The following is a 17,069-nucleotide window of genomic DNA, read 5'->3' on the forward strand; positions in this document are numbered from 1 at the left end:
ATCTTCCTTTCCACCTATCCACTCCACCCTCCTCTCTGACCTATCACCTTCATCCCCACCCCCATTCACCTATTGTACTCTATGCCACTTTCTCCTCACCCCCCCCCCCCCTCTCATTTATCTCTCCACTCTGCAGGCACCCTGCCTCTATTCCTGATGAAGGGCTTTTGCCCGAAACACGATTTTCCTGCTCCTCAGATGCTGCCTGACCTGCTGTGCTTTTCCAGCACCACTCTAATCTTTAACTTTCCTAATATTGATTGTAACCTACTTTGTTCAAATAGTTGGATGGAGCAGTTTTTGTCAGGTATGTCCAGGAAGCGTTCCTGATGCAATATATAGATAGCCAACTAAAGGGGAGGCCATATTGGATTTAGTGCTTGATGATAAACCATGCCAGGTATCAGACCTCTGCCTAAATTGGGAGCAGATGTTCTCAGGGAAATGCATGACAGAAATGTGGAGGTTGTTTAGGAGTCACTTGCTAATAGTGCTGGACAGATTTGTCCCACTAAGGTAAGGAAGGGATGGTAGGTTGAAAGAACCACTGGTGACAAGGAACATCTAGTCAAGAAGAAGAAGGAAGCTTACTTAAGGTTGAGGAGGCAAGGATCAGACAGGGCTTTAGAGGGTTACAAGGTAGCCAGGAAGCAACTGAAGAATGGACTTAGGAGAGCTAGAAGGGAGTATGAGAAAACTTTAATGGGCAGGTTTAAGCAAAATCCTAAGGCATTGTACACTTATGTGAGGACAAGAGGATGGCCAGAGTGAGGGTAGGACAGATCCAGGATTGTTGGGAGAACTTGTGTCTGGAGTCACAGGAAATCGGGGAGGTCCTTAATGAATACTTTGTTTCAGTATTCACTACTAAGATTGACCTTGACATTTCTGAGGATAGCTTGAAACAGACTGATATGCTAGAACAAGTTGATGTTAGGAAGGAAGATGTGCTAGAAATTTTGAAAAACATAAGGATAGGTAAATCCCCTGGCCTAGATGGGATATACCCTAAGTTATGCCAAGAAGCGAGGGAAGAGATTGCTGCGCCTTTGGCGATGACCTTTGCATCCCCACTGTCCTCTGGAGTAGTGCCAGATGATTGGAGTGTGGCAAATGTTATTCCCTTGTTCAAAAAAAGGAATAGGGATAACCCTGGGAATTACAGATCAGTCAGTCTTACGTCAGTGGTGGGCAAAGTATTAGAGAGGATTCTGAGAGACAGGATTTATGGTTACTTGGAAAAACAGAGCTTGATTACAGATTGTCAGCAAGGCTTTGTGAGGGGCAGGTTATGCCTCACAAACCTTCCTGAATTCTTTGAGGATGTGACAAAACACATTGATGAAGATAGAGCAGTGGATGTGGTGCACATGGATTTTAGCAAGGCGTTTGATAAGGTTCCCCATGGTAGGCTCATTCAGAAAGTAAGGAGGCATGGGATACAGAGAAATATGGCCATCTGGATACACAATTGGCTGGCCTATAGAAGACAGAAGGTGGTGGTAGATGGAAAGTATTCAGCCTGGAGCTCGGTGACCAGTGGTGTACCACAGGGATCTCTGCTCTTTGTGATTTTTATAAATGACTTGGATGAGGAAGTGGAAGGGTGGGTTATATGTTTGCCGATGACACAAAGGTTAGTGGAGTTGTGGATAGTGTGGAGCGCTGTTGTAGGTTGCAACGGGACATTGACAGAATGCAGAACTGGGCTGATAAGTGGCAGATGGAGTTCAACCTGTAAAAGTGTGAAGTCATTCATTTTGGAAGGTCAAATTCGAATACAAAATATAGGATTAAAGGCAGGGTCCTTAGCAGTGTGGAGGAACAGAGGGTTCTTGGGGTCCATGTCCATCCATCCCTCAAAGTTGCCACCCAAGTTGATCAGGTTGTTAAGAAGGCATATGTGCGTGGCTTTCATCAGCATGGGGATTGAGTTTAAGAGCTGCAAAGTTATGCTGCAGCTCTATAGAGCCCTGGGTAGACCATTTTTGGAATATTGTATTCAGTTCTGGTCACCTCATTATAGGAAAGATATGGAAGCTTTTAGAGAGGGTGCAGAGGAGATTTACCAGGATGGTGCCTGGACTGGAGGGCATGCCTTATGAAGGAAGGTTGAGAGGGCTAGCTCTTTTCTCATTGGAGCGAAGAAGGTTGAGAGGTGACTTGATAGAGGTGTGCAAGATGTTGAGAGGTATAGATAGAGTGGATAGGCAGAAACATTTTCCCATGGCGGAAATGTCTGTCATGAAGGGACATAATTTTAAGGTGATTGGAGGAAGGTTTAAGGGAGATGTCGGAGATAGGTTCTTTACATAGTAGTGTGTGTCAAATGCCCTGCCAGTGGTGGTAATAGTGTCAGATACGTTGGAGCATTTAAGCGACTCATGCCTGGGTACATGGAAGTTAGTACAATGAAGGGTATGTAGGTTAGTCTTACCTTAGAATAGAATAAAAAACTGGCACAACGTTGAGGGCTGAAAAGCCTGTTCTGTGCTGTACTGTTCTATGTTAAGAGGACATCCACTTGGTCAAGTCCCATCAGGATCTTACATGGTTCAATTAAGTCACCTTTTACTCTCTGGAGGATACAGGACTAGCCTGTCTAGCCTTGCTTTGTAATGCAATGCATATCTTCCAGGTTGAATTGCTGAATTGCTTTCAATACATTAACATCTTCTCCTAAGTATGATGACCAGTTCTGTACTCAGTATTCTAGGATGTGGTCTCACCAACACCTTGTATAACTGAAGCATACCCTCCCTCGTCTTGCATTCAATTACCCTCGAAATAAAACATAACGTTCTATTAGTTTCTGGAACTGTAAACTAACCTTATGTAATTCATGCACAATTCTCTGTATCTCTGAGCTCTGCAATTTCTCATCCTTTAGATCATATGCATTTTATTCTTTCTGCCAAAATTGATAATTTCACCCTTTCCACATTGTACTCCATTTGCAAGCTCTACATCCTTTTGTACGCTCAACTAATTTCTTTAGAGAACTCCGATAAATTAGTTAAACATTGAGAAAATCATGTTGGCTCTGCCGAATTACTTTGAACTTATTTAACTGTCCTATTATAATGTCTTTAATAATTATCAGGCCAGGCAGCTTAAGGAGGTACAGAAGTCAACATTTCAGGTGTAACCCTTCCTCAGGACTGAGAAAGGTTTACACCTGAAACATCAACCTCTGCACCTCCTGATGCTGCCTGACTTGTTGTGTTATTCCAGCCTCCTCCCTGTCTACTTTGGATTCCAGTATTTGCAGGGTTTTTTTGTCTTTAATAATTATCGTTCAGGTCTGCAGCATGGCCATTGTGGCACATCAAAATCAAACTCAGAAGAGATGATGAGCTGGCTGTGTTATAGAGAGACATATTTAAATTACCTGCATGTTTCCATAGGAACGTAGAATACAGGAGGAGGAATAAGTTACTTAGCCCATCAAGCCTGATCCACTATCAGTATAATCATTGGCTGATCACCCAATTCAATGCCTTGTTCCTGCTTTCTCCCCATACCCTTAGATCTATTTTTTAGGGCTGAATAGATCAATCTCCTTGTTGAAAATATTTAGTGTTTTGGCTTCACTGCTTTCTGTGGGACAGTATTTATATGCATTGACAGGGCAGAGATAATAATGGAACAGTCAGCATCGTTTTGTTCAGGGGAGGTCATGTCTCATCAACTTGAATGAATTTTTCAGAGGTGACCAAATATGTAGATGAGAGCAATGTGTCTACTTGGACTTCAGTTAGGTTTTTGATAAGGTCTCACATGAAACAAGATAGCAAAGGTGAGAGTCCACGGGATCCACGGAAACCTGGTAAACCTCTTTTTGCATGCTCTCCAAAGCCTTCACATCTTCCCTATAGTTGGTGACCAGATTGCCACAACATACTCCAAATGTGACCTAACTTTATACAGCTGCAAAATGATTTGTCAACTTTTATACTTAATGTCTCGACCGATGAATGCCATACGCCTTCTTTATCACCTTATTCACTTGTGTTACCACTTTCAGGGAGCTGTGGGCTTATACCCCAAGATCCTTCTGGATAACGATGCTCCTCTTGTATTTGATCTCCCAAAACTTTTGCCCAGATTAAACTCCTCTCCCATTTCTTTGCCCAATTTTCCAATTGATCTATATCCTGCTGTATCATTTGACAATGTTCCTCACAAGTCCACCAATTTTTGCCTTGTCTGCAAACTTACTAATCAGACAACCTGCAATGCAACAAACAGCCAAGTAGTGAAGACTTCAAGACTAGATGAAATGTTAAATCATTGGGGAAGGCACTAGATGTGGAGTGGGAGTCTGATTGAATTGTTCCCCTTTGAGACCACCTACCTTTTTTTTATTATTCATTCATGGAATGAAGGCATCATTGGCTAGGCCAGCATTTATTGCCCAGAAGGCAGTTATGAGTCAACCACATTGCTGTGGGCATGGAGTCACATGTAGGCCAGACCGGGTAAGGAAAGCAGTTTCCTTCCCTAAAGGACATTAGTGAACCAGATGGGTTTTTCCACTAATCGACAATGGTCGTCATTAAATGGTTATCATTATACTCTTTAATTCTCGACATTCTATTGAATTCAAATTCTACCATCATCCATAGTGAGATTCAAACCCAAGTCTCCAAAACGTTATCTGGGTCAACAGTCCAGTGATAATACCACTAGGCCATCGCTTTCCCTTTTCAGTTGTCCCTTTCCACAATCCCAGCTTGGATCATGATAAGCAGCAACAATGTGCAGTTTAAACCACTGGATTTCCTGCTCTTTAATGGATCAGTCCTTCGTGGTGGCCAGCTGTCAGACACAAAAATTGATTTAACAACAAGTAGGTGAAAGAGGAAAGATTAAAAAAGGACCTAAGGGGTAACTTTTTCACAGAGAGGGTGGTACATGTATGGTAGGATCTGCCAGAGGAAGTGGTGGAGACAGGTACAATTACAACATTTAAAAGACATCTGGATGGGTATAAGAATACAAAGGGGTTAGAGGGATATGGGCCAAATGCTGGCAAATGGGGCTAGGTCAGATTGAAATTGTCTGGTTGGCATGGAAGAGTTGGACCGAATGGTCTGTTTCTGTGCTGTATCACTCTATGACCTACACTATATAAACAAAAGCAGTCCCAGCACTGATTATTGGTGAATACAACTAGACATATTAATAAACTCCTCTCCACAACTATCCTCTGTCTTATATGACCAAGCCAATTCTTGTTAACCTTCATTGTACTCCCTCCATAATCAGAACACCCTTCCTCAGATAAGGAGATCGAAGCTGCACAGAGTAATCTGGGTGTGGTCTTACTGACACCCTGTACCTTTGCAGCAAGACATCCCTGCTCCTCTCGATTCCTCTTGCTATGAAGGCCAACATACCATTTGCCTTCATTGCCTGCTGTGCCTACATACTTACTTTTAGTGTTGCACTTCCCATTTTCCAAATCTGTCATCATTCAGATAATAGCGAGCTACCAAAGTGTACAACCTCGTACTTATCCACAGTTTTACTGCATCTGCCATGCATTTAGCCACAAGGCCAAAACATGCAGAAGCTTCTCTGCATCTACTCATAGTGTACCTTTCCACACAGCTTTGTGTCATCTGCAAATGTTAAGATATGATATGTTGTGTCCTCATCTAAATCATATATATATATATATTATGAATAGCTGGGGTGCAAGCACTGACCTGTAGTACACCACTTAGCCACTGGTCATGCCTGTCACTGGACAAAAGACCTATTTATTATTTTTCTTTGTTTCCTATCTGCCAACCAGTTTTCAATCCAATTTCCAAGTAATATTGATACTTTAAAATCCCAGTGCACATCAGAGTGAAGATATTGATATAAAGATAGAGAAAATATCCTAGTAATATATTTAAATCAGGAGGCTGAATGAAGAGAAAACATGGGGAATTTATAATCATGAGGAAGAACTGAGCAGTTGGAACTGTGGGTTGATAAATCCCCACTTCCCAATGGACTACAACCTAGGGTCTTAAAGGTAGCTAATGAGGTAGGAGATGCATTGCTGTTAATTTTCTAAAATTAATTAGATTCAGGAAAGGTTTCATCCGACTGGAAAGTAACAAGTATGATACCTCTATGCAAGAAGCCAGAAAAACCGCATACTGTAAGCTTGTCAGCTTGATATCTGTCATGAGGATGGTATTAATCAATCATTAAGGTTTTGTTTTTGCTGGGCACTTGGAAGAAATTAAAGTAATTGGAAAGTGTCAACTTGATTTTGTGAACGAATAATTGTGTATAATCTTATTTATTTGAATTTCTTAAACACATATTTGACAGTATCCATACAAATATTTATCAAGTAGTGTAGGAGCTTGTAGTGTATAGGGCAGCATAGTAACATAGCTAGAGTATTGGCTGACTACCAGAAAACAGAGTATGCATAAATGGGTCTTTTTTAGATTGGTAAGATGTGACAAACAGAATACTGCCACAGCCTGTGCTGGGTTTGCAACATTTTATGATTTGTGTAAATGATTTAGATGAGAAGATCGAATGACAGAAAGATGGGTAGGAAAGTATGTTATGAAGATGACATAACAGGGTGCAGACCAATATGGGGATAGTTTAAGTGAGTGGGCAAAAAAATCTGGCACATGGAATAACATGAGGGAAAGTGTGAACTTGTTCATTTTGATGGGAAGAATAAACAGGCAGAGTATAATTTAAACAAAACAACTGAGGAACTCTGAGGTGCGAACATATCTAGGTATTTTAGTACTCGAGTCACAAATACTTAGCGTGCAGGTACAAGACTAATAGAATGCTGTCCTTTATTATGAGCAGAAGGTAACTGAAGCATAACCTTTTATACAGAGCATTAATAAGACTACATCTTGAGTACTATGTATACTTTTGGTTTCCTTATTTAAGAAAGAATGTAAATACCTTGGAGGTGATTAGAAGGCACTTTATTAGATTGATATTTGGAATGAGTGGATTGTATTATGAGGGAAAATTGGGTTGGGCATGTTTTCACTGGAGTTTAGAAGGGTGAGGGATGATTTGATTGAAGTTTATAGTATCCTTGATGGTTTTAAGGTGACATGAAAGAATGTTTATTCTTGAGTTTAAGTCCAGGCTAAGAGTACTGTGTTAAAATTAGAGATCACCCTTTTAGGACAGAAATGAGGGGAATACTTCTGAGGTTTTTGTGACTTTGGAACTATCTGCCTCAGAAGATAATGGGGACAGCGTCATTGAATATTTTTAAGGCAAAGGTAAATAGATTAATGTTTGATGGGGAATCACAGGTTATCAGAGGAGACAGCAATATGTAATGAGGAACACTAACAGCTCAGCTATGATCTTATTAAATGATCAGGCAGGCTGACAAGGCTGAACGTTCTACTTTTGCTCCTACTTCATATGCCCATCAACTGATAGGCAATATTTGGTTATGGGTTGGATTTGTCTAATGTTTTGTGTGCTGGATATTCCTAGGCAATTTTCCACATTGTCAGTCAGATGCCAGTGTTGTAGCTGGGCTTGGACAGTGTTGTAGCTTTGGAGCACAAACTTTCAGTAGACTTGCTGAAATATTGTCAGGGCCCATTGCCTTTGCAATATCTAGTGGGTTCAGCCCCTTCATAATATCAAGTGGAGTGAATTGAACTGGTTGAAGGCTGACATTTGTGATGGTGGGGACCTTGGGAGGAAGCTGAAGATCCAAAGGATCATCCATTTGATACTTGTAGCTGAAAATGGTGCAAATATAGTAAAGTGAGCATAAAATCTTAATTTAGTCTCCCCAAAATTGAAGGAGATGACTATTCTTCAGTGCCAATTTTCTTGTTAAGAGCATTTTATCATCTCTGGAAGCATCTTCTGGCCCTAAGAATTCTGGTGCCTGATTGCCACCTAGTGGCTCTTGCTGGAAGTACACACACATTATATTGTAGCAGATTTAGATTCAACTGTAATGTTCTCGCAATGTGTTACTATGCATGGTCAAAGCTCCATGTGAATATTTGTCCTTGTGGACCCAGTACCAGAAAGCAATTGTCCTCTCTTGAAACATACCTATAGCAAGTGATTTAGTGTTTTCAGAAGAGCACGTGTAATGTACAGGATTTTCGGTACAAATTACCAGTGCCATGTCATTAAAATAAAATAGAGAACAGTGGATGTTGGAGATCTGAAATAAATACAGAACAGAAATTGCTGGCCAAACTCAACCGTTCTGACAGCATCTCTGGAGAGAAAACAGATGTAATATTTCAAGCCCAGTGATCTTTCTTCAGAACTTGATAAGTTAACTCTGTTTTCTTACCACATGTATTCCCAATGCATGAGAGGGGAGAAAACAGAGCAAAAAGAAAAATGAAATCCAAATGCATTACTAAACCACCCAGTGTTGTTTCCTGTATTAATAGATCATCTTTACAATTTAGATCACCAATCCTGTTGTGTTTATAGTTATCCTTTATTGTGGATCACTGCTGTGATGAAAATAAAACCTTTTTTCTCTTTTGTTCCAGTTTTTATTGAGTCGCAAAATCCATTGGGATGCAGCAACTCTGAAATATGTCACGTCAGACACATGCACTTATACAGTTCCTGAATCCTGATTGATTTACCACTCATCCTACAAGGCAGTTGGGACAATTGGTTCTGATGAGCTAATTAACCGCTGACCCCTATAGTGTTTTGAACAAAAATCATGAATGATACTTAATTTAAATGATTAAATCTTCTCATAAAGATTTGATGAGAAGTAGTATGAACTTATAAAATAATCACTACACTTTCTGTAGAAAACAATTAATTTCTGCCATGAGGTTTTAGGAAATAAATAAGATACATACGCTACAAATAAATACAAAGAACTGTCCAAGTATTGTCCAGACTAATATATTATGGTTATTATTTAAGCCCAAATATGTGAAGATTGCTTCCTAACATGAGTTGATTTGTGTATGCAGTTTTCAAATTGCACTAATTACTATTAAAAACTCGAGGTTGTGTTGAGAATTAAGGCTTTACATTTGGTTTACACTTTTGTTGGTTGGTGCCATTAAGGAAATGCTATTAACCCTTGCATTAATCTGTTACATTTTCTTTTTAACTTACTCGACAGATTTTTACAGTAAGCCGCTACCACCAGTTCAAGTGAGCCAGAAACCAAATGCTGACACCCATGAAGTCATCTCCTAGCAGTATGGATCTCTTGTTACTCTCTGAACAAAACTAGGTAGTTTTTTTAATGTTTTATTTAAAAATCAAACTTATGATTCATTCTTTTCCATCAGAAGAGATTTTTTAAAAACTGAGCAAGAAGGGAAAGAATCTATCCTCACTTTTGAGAACAAAACAAAACTTTCCATACTGCAGTCAAGGACACTGTATTGCTACCACATCAGCATGTTCAGCAAAAGAATGGCTGCAATGGACAGGCTTACGTTTTGAGTAAAGTGTTGAATGGCTATCTTTAGCAAATCTTGGAGAAGAAAGAGGCAGTGAGACAATACACCACAGAAGTATTTTTTTCTGCTGTTTAAGCCAGTGGAATTTTGTATCAATTGAAAAGTTCATGAAGAAACTCAACCTGACCAAGAAAAACCTTTTTAATATAACATGTGATATTTGTACAGTACAAAACATGTTAATTGTGCTGAATGTTTTGTTTTGATTAGTCTTTCTAGAAGATGCAACATAGTCATGCAAGTAATTATGTTTCAAACTGCAAATATTTTAGGTTTTGTTTCAAAGTTCAAGCAAGGACTCCTATTCATGTGGTCTTGAAACTCAGTGGATTAGATGTTTGCAAATACTGTAGCAAAGCTTTATTATATGTTCTATGTGGAACAAAATACGTCTTTTAAAAAAACATACCATGTAAAATTGGCAAGCATAATTCCTTCACTTCTCTCATACATTGTTGAATTGCCTCTGGATAGGCTCTTATAACTGCTTGTAATAATATCTCAGATTTTATATTGCAGAACTGCTAGTCTTTTGAAGACTCAAATTTTGCAATCAGTGTGAACAAATCACGATTATATAGATTACAGTCATATGAGATATTATTTTGGAAATTGCTTGTATTTTCCATTCAAAGCTGTAGGTAGACCTGTATTTCTAGAGAACAGATATAATGTAGTATACTTCAATAATCATAAAAGTTGTGTGTAAAATTTAGAGTTTTTATCTTAACTAGAACTATCTATATTGTTTCTGTGATGCTTATTCATTTTCTTAAAATGTTTGACCATATTTGTTTATAATTGTTACTATTTTGTATTTATCTAATTAGTTTGTGAGTTTTTCAAGCACTTTGTACACCTTTCAGAAAGAATCTTGCATTTTTATAAAAGTATTACTTGTCGTGAAAAGATAGAGTGAATCCCTTGTTAAAACCTTAAGAAATAATAACAAGAGATGGCTAAATGGCCACTCAAAGCTATTTTGTCATTAGGGAAGATCATGGTCAAGCTTCAACCCACCAGCTCTTTCACATATCTCTTGAGTGCAAACTATCTCAGTCTCAGCACTAAATAAACTCAACAACTAAGCATCTTTTTTCTGATAGACAAAATTACAAAAATTCCTAACCCCTTGATGAAGGCAGTTATTCTCCATGATCCTTATCCTGAAACTATAACCCCTAATACTAGACTTTGCAGCCAGATAAATGACATAGCAGATGCTAGGGTGCCAAGTTTATTCAGAATATTTTTTGTTTCAGAGAGATCACTTCAAATTATTCTTAGCTCCAGAGAATGTCGAATCGCTGTATTCGCTCTCTCCTCACATGACAACACTGTTATTCCCAGAAGTCAATCTGATGAAACTCCATTGACTCACTTATAGGGCAATCATATCTTACTCTTGGGTAAGGATATCAAATTCATTTATGGTCTTTCCAAATTCTGTACTACTGCAATAAGACATCCTTACCTGTATATTATGACTCACTTGCAATAAAAGTCAATATGTCCTTGGTGCATGCTGCACTTATTATGTACATGAACACCTAAATCCCTCTGAACATCTACATTTATTAGATCATTAATGTTTAAAAAATGTTTTTATTCTTCCTACTAAAGTGAATGACTTCACATTTCTTCACACTGTCCTCCGTCTCCAACCTCCCTGCAGTTACACTGTCCTCCACCTCCAACCTCCCTGCAGTTACACTGTCCTCCGTCTCCAACCTCCCTACAGTTACACTGTCCTCCGTCTCCAACCTCCCTAGTTACACTGTCCTCCGTCTCCAACCTCCGTACAGTTACACTGTCCTCCGTCTCCAACCTCCCTGCAGTTACACTGTCTTCCGTCTCCAACCACCCTACAGTTACACTGTCCTCCGTCTCCAACCTCCCTACAGATACACTGCCCTCCGTCTCCAACCACCCTACAGTTACACTGCCCTCCGTCTCCAACCTCCCTACAGTTACACTGTCCTCCGTCTCCAACCTCCCTGCAGTTACACTGTCCTCCGTCTCCAACCTCCCTATAGATACACTGCCCTCCGTCTCCAACCTCCCTGCAGTTACACTGTCCTCCGTCTCCAATCTCCCTGCAGTTACACTGTCCTCCGTCTCCAACCTCCCTACAGTTACACTGTCCTCCGTCTCCAACCTCCCTGCAGTTACACTGTTCTTTATTGACCTGAAGTGAATAAAACCTGATAATGAATTTAATTAGAATAACTTCCTGTATTGACTTGGACACGTCACTTAATATCAAATGATTGTCTCATTAATCAAATCAAGGAAAGCAATTTTGCATCAGACTTTGGTGGAATACAATACCAACAAACACATTTAACAGTAAATTAGTTTTACGCATCTCAATTTCTCAAATTTGCCAAGTTTTTTTTTGCAATTAAATTATTCTGTACCAATTACATTTCTTCCACCAATTATCCAACTTTGCTCTTTCCTTGCCTGATTATGCTTCATGTTGTGTGAATCTCAGGAATGTTGTAATGCCCCACCATCTAAAAACTTTACATGTATCAACCTGAACATCTTGTGTCCCTGATGTATTGGGCAGCTATAATTGAGGTTAATCTGTTCTCATCTAATGTCGACACATGAATTTGACCCAAGAGAATTGATAGCTATCAGAACTTGGAGCACCAGATTATTACCTCCATGCTTGCTTTTCCTTTCTTTCCCACTGTCCACTTACCCAAGCAAACCATTAGTTTTGGGAAAATGAGACATTTGTCAATAACAGTCAGAGGCCCATCTGAAATAAAGATAAAAACTGTTGGAAATATTCAGCAGGTCTGACAACATCAGTGATGAGAGGAACAGAGTTCATGTTTCTGTTCAATGATTTTGCATGAAAACTTTATGAAATTGACAAACAACAGACAAGTCGTTGGACCCATCACTTTATTAAACACAATACCAACAATGATGGTGTATTCATTTTTGGTAACATTAAAGTTCTCAGATTTGTAACATTAGATATTTGTATTGAAGTATTTATATTTCTGCTAACTTTCCTATTTTTTTCTTAATCCAAACACAAAATATATAATTTTTATCACAGTCGGTTGTTACTGTTGTTGTTATTTATTTTGTTTCTGGACAAAGTATTAGATAATGTGCTCTGCAGTTAATTCACACATTGATTTGCATTAATATTTCTTGTAAAAAGGTTATTCTTTGGATTCAAACAACACTAAGAAGCATTATAAAATAAATATTTTGACTTGCGTTGTGCTTACTCAAATTTCTTTTTGAAAGTAGTGACATCTATTATTTTGATCATTTCTATTGTAATCTATCTTTTGGAGTCTTGTAATTTTGTTTTTAAATGTACTAATTACTTATAGTTATTAGTTTGTCTGAAGTCAATACAGGCTGTACCTTCCTAATCCACCACTCTGTGATCCAATATCCACATTACAGTTCCAGTCCTAGTTTTAGACTTTATAAAGTGGCATTTGGGTGTCAGGATCATGTCATGTACATGTCCAGTCTGCACTCACATTTATTTTATAGCATATTTTCTTTTCTGTCTGGAATAATTCAGATAAAATGTATTGGACCCTTTGGTAAAAAGGTTTATCTTGTTGCTCATAGCAAGGCTGTGCAGGAGGCATTAAAAAAATGCTTCAACCTCACACAGAAATAAATGCCTTTCGTGCCATTGGTGCTTATGGAACATCATCCCTTTCCAGATTTTCTATTCAGGTTCATTTGTTGTTTCAAAATATGAATTACAGGAAGAAAGTTCTATTGAATTTAATGATAAAATGCAGACAGTGATGAACATGTTGCACAGTGCTCTTTAAGATTGTGTATGACGTTCTGTGGTTCAGCAAGGCCTGGCCGCAACACTGCCTAATTACAAAGGTCAACCTGTATTGTACTGTGTAGTAGAGTTTGAATGTCACTGGAAAATGTCTTAGTCAGAAGGTAACATCTGATTAAATCAATTGTACTATGCATCAGAGCTTCATTTAATAACTGAAGGTTTTATGATCTTCCAAAGTAAAAAGAATATCTTTTAAAAGATGTTGAACAGTTCTTCTTCTATCAGGTTTAGTTTGAATATGTAGGTGTGACACAGGTTTACTGGTAATTATTCCTTTTATTTGGGTTCAGAGTCCTACAGCATGGAAACAAACGCTTCGGTCCAACTCATCCACGCCAACCAATCTTCCCAATCTGACCTAGTGCCATTTTCCAGCAGTTTGCCCATATTCCTCTCAACCCTTCCTATTCATATACCCATCCAGATGCCTTTTAAATGTTACAAATGTACCAGCCTTCCCCACTTCCTCTGGCAGCTCATTCCATACACGCACCACCCTCTTCATTAAAAAGTTACCCCTCAGGTCCTTTTTAAATCTTTCCCCTCTCACCGTAAATATATGCCCTCTAGATTTGGACTCCCCCACCTCAGGAAAAAGACTTTGGGTGTTCACCCTCTCCATGCCCCTCATAATTTTATAAACCTATATAAAGTCACCCCTCAGCCTCCAACGCTCGAGGGAAAAAAGTCTCGGTCTATTCAGCCTCCCCCTGGAACTCAAACTTTCCAATCCCAGCAACATCCTTGTAAATCTTATCTGCATCCTCTCAGGATTTACAACATCCTTTCTATAGAAGGGTGACCAGAATCGTATGCAGTACTCCAAAAGTGGCCTTACTATTGTCCCATACCAGGGGTGGGGAACCTGCGGCCTTCTAGGCCATTGTGTGTGGCCTTTTGAATGAATCCAAATTTTGCAGAACAAATCTTTTATTTTTTATTTCGTCCTTTATTATTTTTATTTTAATCTTAAAATGAATGTATTTAAAATACCGGAGAGTAAAAGAAAATTCAATGAAATAATCCTCACAGACTGGCCGCCACAATTAAAACAATTGGTAAGTCATAAGGGCTATTTCGACATTTGCTATGCTTATGATTTAGTTCTAATGCGACTCTGGAATGTACGTTATCTTCCCTGCCTGACTGGCGCCACTACCGCTGCATTTCTGTATGATATCATGTCAAAGCAAAATGACTTGAATATTTCTTTGCAAAGTAAAACTAGGTCTATATACGATATGTGGCAAAAAAATCCAAGCATTTCGAAAAAAGCTATCTTTTTTTCAAAACTCCTCTTCAAAAGGAAATTTCGGATGAACATTTTCCCAGTTAGCAAAGGTCATTGATGAACAGGAGGATTCTTGAGAATCATTTGAAGAATACGCAACTGTTATAGACTTATTAATTGGAGAATACAATGAAAGGTTCTCTGACTTTGAGAATCATGACATCACACTCAAATTAGCATTTCAACCTCACCTAGTTGATGTCTCCAAGGCTCCTAAAGAACTACAGATGGAATTGATTGAGCTCTCAGAAGATGACATTTTAAAGTCCTTATTTGACGCTTAAGAAAGATCCGATCGAAATATGGAAAAATGTAATAGAATACCCATGCTTTCGGCAACATGCACGAAAAATGCTTTCTTGCTTTTCATCCTCTTATTGCTGCAAATCTACGTTCTCCTACTTAACCAAAATCAAGACACTCTTAAGGTCACAAATGACGGCTACCCATCTAGAGGATCAGCTAAAACTGCAGACCTCCATGCTGAAACCAAATATTCAAATACCTTCCTACAAAAAGCAGTCACAACAAAGTAATTAGAAGGTTAGTTAACTTTAGAATTAACTTTTTTTTCTTTTTTTAATTAGTACATAGTAGTTAGATTTTTACAAAATAATGTGAATTTTGAAGAATATATCATTGAAGTTTCTTGGATGCGGCCTTTTTGATTACAAAATGCAGCCTTCCAACATGAAAAGGTTCCCCACCTCTGTCCTATACAGCTGTAAAGTGACATCTCAACTCCAGTCCTCAATATTATAACCAATGAAGGCAAACATGCCAAATGCCTTCTTCACCACTCTCTACCTGCAGCTCCACTTTCAAGGAACTATGCATCTGCACCCCTCGGTCTCTTTGTTTGACAACTCTCCCCAGGGCCTTACCGTTAACTGTACAAGTGCTGCCCTGGTTTGCTCTACCAAAATGCAATACATCGCATTTATCTAATAAACTCCATCTGCAACTCTTCAGCCCATTGGCCCATCTGATCAAGGTCCATCCAAATCATTTCTATAAATTATAAAAAGCAATGGATCCAGCACCAATTCTTGTAGCACACCACTGGTCACAGGCCTGCAATCTGAAAAGTAACCCTCTACCACCACACACTGTCTGCTACTTTCAAGCCAATTTTCTATCCAATTGGCTTGGTCTCCGTGGATCCCATGTGATCTAACCTTACTAATCAGTCTATCATGCAGGAACTTATTGAATGCTAAAGCCCATGTAGACAATACCTACCACATTGCCTTTATTGATCTTCTTTGTTGCCTCTTCGAACAACTCAGTCAAGTTAAGAATCATAGAATCCCTACAGTGTGGAAGCAGGTAATTTGGCCCATCAATAACAACCCTCTGAAGAACATCCCATCCAGACCCCCAATCCCTTTAACTCTGCATTTATCATGGCTAATCCACCTAGCTAGGAGACGGTGAGGTCTGCAGATGCTGGAGGTCAGAGTTGAGAGTGTGCTGCTGGAAAAGCACATCAGGTCAGGCAACATCCAAGGAGTAGGAAAATCAATGTTTTGTGCCAGAGCCCTTCATCAGGAATGAGGCTGGGAGCCTCGAGGGTGGAGAGATAAAAGGGAGGAAGGTGGGGCTGGGGAGAAGGTAGCTGTGAGTGCAATAGGAGGATGGAGGTGGGGGTAAAGGTGATCGGTTAGAGAGGAGGGTGAAGCGGATAGGTGGGAAGGAAGATTGATAGGTGGGACAGGTCATGAGGACGGTGCTGAGCTGGAAGGTTGGAACTGGGGCAAGGTGGGGTGAGAGGAAATGATGAAACTGGTGATGTCCACCTTGAAGCCATGGGGTTGAAGGGTCCCAAGGTGGAAGATACGTTGTTCTTCCTCCAGACTTTGGGTGGTGAGGGAATGGCAACGGAGGAGCCCAGGACCTGGATGTCCTCGGCAGAGTGGGAGGTGGAGTTGAAATGTTCAGCCAGGGGCGATGGGGTTGGTTGGTGTGGGTGTCCTGGAGATGTTCTCTAAAGCGTTCTGTGAGAAGACATCCAGTCTCCCCAATGTAGAGGAGAACACACCAGGAGCAATGGATACAGTAAATGACGTGTGAAAATGCAGGTGAAACTTTGATGGATGTGGAAGGCTCCTTTGGGGCCTTGGACAGAGGTGAGGAGGGAGGTGGGGGCACAGGTTTTGCAATTCCTGCAATGGCAGGGCAAAGTGCCAGGAGGGGAGGGTGGGTTGGTGAGGGGGCATGGTCCTGACCAGGCGATCGCAGACGGAACAGTCTTTGCAGAAAGCAGACAGGGGTGGGGAGGGAAATATATCTCTGGAGGTGGGGTCCATTTGTAGGTGGCGGAAATGTTGGTGGGGTGGAAGATGAGGACCAGGATGGTTCTGTCCTTGTGGTTGGAGGGGTGGGGTTTGAGGGCGGAGGTGTGGGATATGAACGAGATACATTTGGAAGGCATCTTCAACCG

General features: G+C 39.8%; 1 protein-coding gene across 4 annotated transcripts in view; it reads left to right on the forward strand.

Moving 5' to 3' along the window:
* arl13b (ADP-ribosylation factor-like 13b) overlaps positions 1–10,530 on the forward strand; it is a 110,042-nt gene extending 99,512 nt beyond the window's left edge. For 3 of the 4 annotated variants that reach the window (XM_043700789.1, XM_043700787.1, XM_043700790.1), the window contains one exon: positions 9,137–10,530. In XM_043700789.1, coding sequence (XP_043556724.1) covers positions 9,137–9,213 — 77 coding nt within the window. In that variant the 3' untranslated portion in view covers positions 9,214–10,530. The remainder of the gene's footprint in view (positions 1–9,136) is intronic. The other variant, XM_043700788.1, reaches the window with a different exon arrangement.
* Positions 10,531–17,069: the final 6,539 nt, after the last annotated feature.

The sequence above is a fragment of the Chiloscyllium plagiosum genome, chromosome 12, assembly GCF_004010195.1.
Source record: "Chiloscyllium plagiosum isolate BGI_BamShark_2017 chromosome 12, ASM401019v2, whole genome shotgun sequence".
NCBI classification, from domain to species: domain Eukaryota; kingdom Metazoa; phylum Chordata; class Chondrichthyes; order Orectolobiformes; family Hemiscylliidae; genus Chiloscyllium; species Chiloscyllium plagiosum.